This window comes from Aspergillus sclerotioniger (assembly GCF_003184525.1).
Source record: "Aspergillus sclerotioniger CBS 115572 chromosome Unknown BO94scaffold_107, whole genome shotgun sequence".
Taxonomy (NCBI): domain Eukaryota; kingdom Fungi; phylum Ascomycota; class Eurotiomycetes; order Eurotiales; family Aspergillaceae; genus Aspergillus; species Aspergillus sclerotioniger.
The window spans coordinates 334-6,191 of NW_020291097.1; the positions used below are offsets into that span (position 1 = coordinate 334).

At 49.6% G+C, this 5,858-nt stretch overlaps 2 protein-coding genes across 2 annotated transcripts; both read left to right on the plus strand.

The window, feature by feature from the left end:
* Positions 1–1,432: 1,432 nt before the first annotated feature.
* Positions 1,433–3,565, plus strand: BO94DRAFT_629365 (lipopolysaccharide-modifying enzyme). Its single transcript, XM_025617559.1, has 2 exons — positions 1,433–3,252; positions 3,306–3,565. Exons 1-2 carry the CDS (start codon positions 1,481–1,483, stop codon positions 3,355–3,357), a joined length of 1,824 nt encoding a protein of 607 aa, XP_025461248.1. The 5' UTR covers positions 1,433–1,480; the 3' UTR covers positions 3,358–3,565.
* Positions 3,566–3,983: 418 nt separating this feature from the next.
* On the plus strand, positions 3,984–5,544 carry BO94DRAFT_570487 (alpha/beta fold hydrolase; the record flags this gene model as incomplete). Its single annotated transcript, XM_025614815.1, has 6 exons — positions 3,984–4,131; positions 4,227–4,260; positions 4,296–4,609; positions 4,718–4,722; positions 4,754–5,467; positions 5,506–5,544. The coding sequence occupies 6 exons, from the start codon at positions 3,984–3,986 to the stop codon at positions 5,542–5,544; spliced, it is 1,254 nt and encodes a 417-aa protein (XP_025461249.1).
* Positions 5,545–5,858: the final 314 nt, after the last annotated feature.

A 5,858-nucleotide genomic window follows, 5' to 3' on the forward strand; every position in this document is an offset into this window, starting at 1 on the left:
GCGCAATCCTATATTACTATCTCACAAGAAGTCATACGCGAGAAAGCAAAGCAATACTGGCCGATTATTTATCCTGATAAGATGATGCCGTCATTCAGCAACGGTTGGCTTCGAGGCTTCCAATATAGGAAGAATATCAAGAATTTCAAGCAATACGGAGAGGGCAGGGAGATAACACTGGGAAATGATGCTGAAGACCAGATGATCTTGATACGCAAAGCACTACGTGTTACGCGCCTTGTGATATCTTCAACTGTGATGAGACTGGCTTATATTGGAGAATGCCTCCGGATCGTGGTCTTCTACGCGTTCAATCCCTGGACGTAAGAAAGATAAGGCACGTATCAGTATACACTTCTGCTGCAATGCTGATGCCTCTGAGCGCCTTCCTTTATGGTTTATTGGTACAGCAAAGAAGCCTCGAGTCTTCCAAGCAGCAGGTATAAACCCAGAGAATCTAGGTTGCAAATGGCGAAGCAATCGAAAGAGTTGGATGACTACTGCAATCTTCAAAGAATGGCTTCTTTGGTTTGACCAGAGAATGGTTGGCCGGCAGGTTGCTTTATTATGTGATAACTTCTCATCTTATCTTGCTGCGTACGAAGAGGTTAAATCACAGTTATCAAATACTCTGATTATATGGCTGCCACCCAATTCAACATCACGATACCAGCCACTTGATCAAGGCATCATCCGGACCTGGAAGGCTTACTGGAAACGGCAATGGCTGGTTTATATGATGACTGAATATGACCGGGGATACGATCCTATAACTACGATGAACCTTTTGCAAGCGCTCCGTTGGTCAATATCTGCATGGAATCTTGATTTGAAAGATGATACAATCCGCCACTGCTTTACACGCGCGCTTTCAGATGACACTTATAATCCTATGCCTGACTCTGCTATCCTACATGATTTGACTGCTAGTCTACAGAAGTTGCAGAATACTGCACGGATTCAAGATATGATGCAGCTTGACCAGTTCTTGAATCCTTTAGAAGAGCAGGTTCATGATGCAACTACTGATATTGATGATGTTGTTCTAAGCCAGTACACTGCAGTTGAAGATGAGGTTGAAGAGGATGATGAAATGATAGAGCCTCTACCATTTATATCATCTACTAGGGCCCTGCAGGCATTATATGACCTCCGCTTGTACGAAGAACAACAAAATGATGCTAATCAAGCATCTCTACACTCGCTAGCATGCCAGGAACGTGATATTCTTCGAAGAAAGGTGTTAAACACGCAGCAAAGTGATATTCGTGGCTACTTTAGGTAGAATATTCAATATAAGGAAGACCTCGATATAAGCAATTTGGTGGCGTGTCTCATATAATTGCTTATAACCGTGTTTTACTGTAGTAGGCTCTTGCATCTATAAGCTACCGGGCAACTACTAGTTCCCGTTGTTTACAAACAACCGTGCCCATCCCTCTCGAGTCTCATCTCATGTATAGAGCTACCTGATGGCAGGATGAGAACCCAACGATCTGTGGTCTGGCTTGGGACCTTTGTTCTGGTCTCCTTGTTTCTCATTTGCTTCAGAGGATCTAATCCTTCCCCTGCAGTGAATGTTTTTCCTTCGCCTGATCCTCGTCCTTCGGCTATCTTCCAGAGGCCTGCAATCCCGCCCAATGCGCAGCTTATTGAGCAGACCACCAACCGCAAGGTTGCTCAACCAGACGGGATTCATCCTATTGCATCGCTTGTCGAGAATGCTGAGCAGCATTCCGATCGGCTACTGGCACGCCAATCGAAGACCCTGGCCCAGGCTGTCACCGAATATCGCACTCGCTACAACATGCATCCTCCCCCGCATTTTGACAAGTGGTTCCAATTTGCTAAGGATAGAGGGGTGCAGCTCATCGATGAGTATGATACGATCTACCATGCCCTGCTGCCATTTTGGGCCCTTGAACCGAAGACTATTCGCGAGCGGGCCCGGGAGACCTTGGGCTTCGACAACTCCATGATCGGGATACTCATCAGAAATGGCTCGGTGTCGCTGGCGGAAGGAGGGGCCTATGAGCAGAGCTGGCAGCGCAGCGCCACTGTCAAGATGATCAAGACCTTTGTCGAGTATCTGCCTGATATGGATCTTGTATTCAATGCTCTCGATGAGCCTCGAGTCATCGTACCAAACGAGGATCTTCAGAGGCTAGTTGCTATTGCTAAAGATCGGATCTCCCAAGACACTGTTGCAAATACCATGCCAACGAACGTCTGGTCAGATCGATCATCCGATCTGAACAAAGGCGATCGCATTGATGAAGTGCGCACCACCCGCTTCAACCGGTTCACCCATCAGTCCACCTGGAGTTATTCCCGGTCTTCCTGTCCGGTCGACAGCCCAGTTCGGTCTCTTGACGAGCAAGCTGCGGACAATATCAATTCCTACGCGCGCGGTGAGCTAGGATTTATCTACAACGCGACTGCCTTCTCCGATATTTGCAATTCGCCTTCCTTCCGTTACAAATATGGATTCTTCGACCGACCGAACATGTTTGAGGCTGTACATGACCTGTTTCCAGTCTTCTCGCAAAGCAAAATATCTAGCTACCAGGACATTCTCTACCCTAGCCCCTGGTATTGGGCTGATCAGGTACCTTATGAAGAAGACAAGGATTTCGAGTGGGAAGAGAAGATTAGCAAGATGTACTGGAGGGGCTCAACGACTGGAGGATACTCAAGAGCCGGAGGCTGGCGACGGCAGCATCGACAATTATTTGTCGGCAACGTTAATGCTCTAAATACAGCCAAGGTACTTGGTGAGGCCGAAAATGGCCAATGGAAGGCCAGGGGTGTTGGCCGGAACTCTTTTGCCGATCTTTTCGACATTCGGTTTACGTATATTGGCCAATGTGACGAAGAGGATTGTGCTGCCCAAAGGGAGTACTTTGACGTTGCGGAGCCGGTTGTTCAGCAAGACGCTTGGGCGTACAAGCATCTGCTAGACATGGATGGAAATGCCTTCAGTGGTCGTTTTTATGCTTTCTTGCACAGCAAAAGCCTGGTCTATAAAATGTCGATCTTCCGCGAGTGGCACGATGAGTGGCTCAAACCCTGGGCCCATTACGTACCTCTGAGTTTGACCGGAGATGATTATCTCGAGGCCGTGCGGTACTTCGAGTTAGAAGATGAGGGCAAGGTGATTGCACCCAAACTCGCCCGACAAGGCCGGGAATGGGCACAAAAAGCTCTTCGCAATGAAGATATGGAGGTTTGGTTCTTCAGGCTACTACTCGAGTAAGTAAACTCTTCAAGCACTTGACTGCACTTTCTGACATTGAGCTTTACAGGTACGGGCGCCTAGTAGACGACAACAGGCAAAACCTGGGGTTTTCGCCTTAGCATGTATGACAGCTGCCAACTTTTTCTCATATCTGTTCTTATATCCCTTGATGTTTTGACGATCGAATGATATCTATGGAGTCCGGGTGCCTTTGCTATGACGACACGAATTATCTTGGGCTCGAAGTTGTATTTTTAGTTTTGTGTGTATATGGTGGCGAAATGGCGGATATGTACCTAGTTTTATGCAAGCATATGCCCTCGGATGGGTGACGACTTGTGAAGAAATCCCGACACCAAAGTAGGTGGTTCTGAGACGACGCCTAATCAATTGTGGTCCCCATCACATGCTGCGGGTCCAGCAGAGCGGGAAATTAGGTCACCGGCGCTGCCCTCCGCGCTGGTGGCGGAGACCTCTTCCAGTTCCAGTCCACTCCGGACCGCCGACGACAATTGTACTAGTTTCAGTGCTTGCCCACCACTACCACCATGCCCAAGCCAAGAACCGCGATTCCGCCCCCTTTAACATCATATCCGGCTTAGTCTGGCCGGTGCATTGACATTGCTCTGACTACATATAAATTCGCAGGATCCGCCAATGCTCCTTTTGTTCTTCCCCTCTTGTCTCGTCTCTCCAGCGCACCTTTTAGAAACGAGCGCTGGTATAGTTGCTCGAGATTCGCATCATGGCAGCCTGGCTGCTTAACAAGCTGAAATCCTTCATGGTGCTGGCATATGGGTTTACCGGTCTTCTTTACTATGGACTCGTAGCTGTGCGGTTGGGATATCTCTTCAAGGAACCCACTGAGAAGGAGAACTTGGAATTGCAGATTGGTGAGTAATTGTGCTGGTATGGGTTTGGTTGAGTGGTGGCTTTCTTTTTCTCACCTGAAGTATGGGCTTGAGCTGATTGCATCTGACGGATTCAGCTCGCGATAAGTTTTGGAATCTGTCGAAGGATTGGTCGGGTTTGCCCATCACATACTTACTCTGCGAAGCGGGTTCAAATTCCATTATGTTTGCAATGATTCTGGGAACCGGGGGCCCGCGGACCAGGCGAAACCGGTGGTCGTCTTCATCCACGGCTTCCCGGATAGCTGGGCCATCTGGCGCCATGTCCTAAGCTCGTCGTCTCTCCAGGAGTCCGCGACTTTGGTTGCGGTCGACATGCCCGGTTATGGAGGCAGTGACAGCTTCGAGGAATACTCTGCCACGAATGTGCTCGAGAGTTTGACGGAATTCGTCATCGCGATCAGAGCTAAATATGGCGTGGATACTGAGGCTGGTCCCCGCCAGAAGAAACTGGACTATTGTCGCGCATGACTGGGGTTGTGTTGTTTCGATGCGACTTGCTGCTGAGGCTCCTCAGTTGGCGGACCGGTTATCTTGACTAACGGGCCTTTGGTATGCTATCTCAAAGCTCTCGTTTGTGTTCTTCTTGTGCTAATGAAGCTAGCCTCGACACTCTGCCTCCAATGTTCGTCGTCTCATCTCCACGTCGGTCAAGATGGTTAAAACTGCTTCGCGCGATCCGATCCGTTCACGCTCAATGTTCTCCAAGGCGTTTTCGACTCTGGGCCCCGTGTTTCGGCAAGTGTGGAGGTCTAAGTACATCTTCGCTTTCCAGCTCCCTATGTTTCTCGTTCGGTATTTGGGTAGAGGGGGTTATTATTCCTTCTTGAAAATCATCCACAGGTCTTCTTACGGAAGGCGGGAGTTTACTTCTCAGGATGCTGCCGAGTGTCTGGCAAGCACTATGGGCCCGTCAACTACCGAATCCAGCACTCAAACCGCCGATGGTGAGGAATATCCGGCTTCACTGAAGAATGAGCGCGCACCGTCGAGCTTTCAGCACATGGCCTGCTACTACAGGGATGGGACTTCTATCGCGCGCTGGAACAAGTCTGTTGAGACGATTACCGACCTGCACAGCATCAGTGGCGGCAACGGGGCTGGACTGTTTGACGACGGACCCAAGGGCGCCTTGAAAGCCAGTGCAACCATCCTTTGGGGCAAGGCCGACATTGCCTTGGAGCCGCAGATTTGCTTGGATGGTATCTCGGATTATCTCGTCGCGGACAGTCAGCTTGTCGAGCTTCCTCTGTCGGGCCACTTCACTCCGCTGGAGCGCGAGAGCCAAGTTGCTCTGGAAAAGGCGGTTGAGTGGTCTGTTAAGGCGAGAAGGAAGACATTGGGGCTGTTGTCAAGGCCTGCTACCCGAAGGCTGTGGTGACTCTGCGGAAGTAAGCTGATCTTAAGCGAATCTGACCAAGATGATGTATGGCGTGGAACTTGGTCTTCAGCGTTCGTGATTCGTGATTCTGCCAGTGTTTGCTCCAATTGCTATTTTCGTATCCCTAGCATAGTTGTCGCGAATTTCCTGCGATCCGTTCCACCAGAGCAGGGTACACACAGCGTTGTGCACATTTTTTTTTCCTGTCCCTGCGTCGTGTCCGCTATCGGTGGACTTAAGCAGGGGTATAAAAAGGGTGGGCATGCAAGGGGCAGTTGGTGGTTGAGGTTGCGCCCGGCTTCTAGGCTGGTCTGCAATCAGAATTTCA

Excerpts from the sequence above, each read along its gene's own strand:
- BO94DRAFT_629365 (XM_025617559.1), top strand. The coding sequence starts at position 1,481 with ATGAGAACCCAACGATCTGTGGTCTGGCTTGGGACCTTTGTTCTGGTC. Across the intron at positions 3,253-3,305 it reads TTCTTCAGGCTACTACTCGA|GTACGGGCGCCTAGTAGACG; the intron begins GTAAGTAAACTC and ends TGAGCTTTACAG.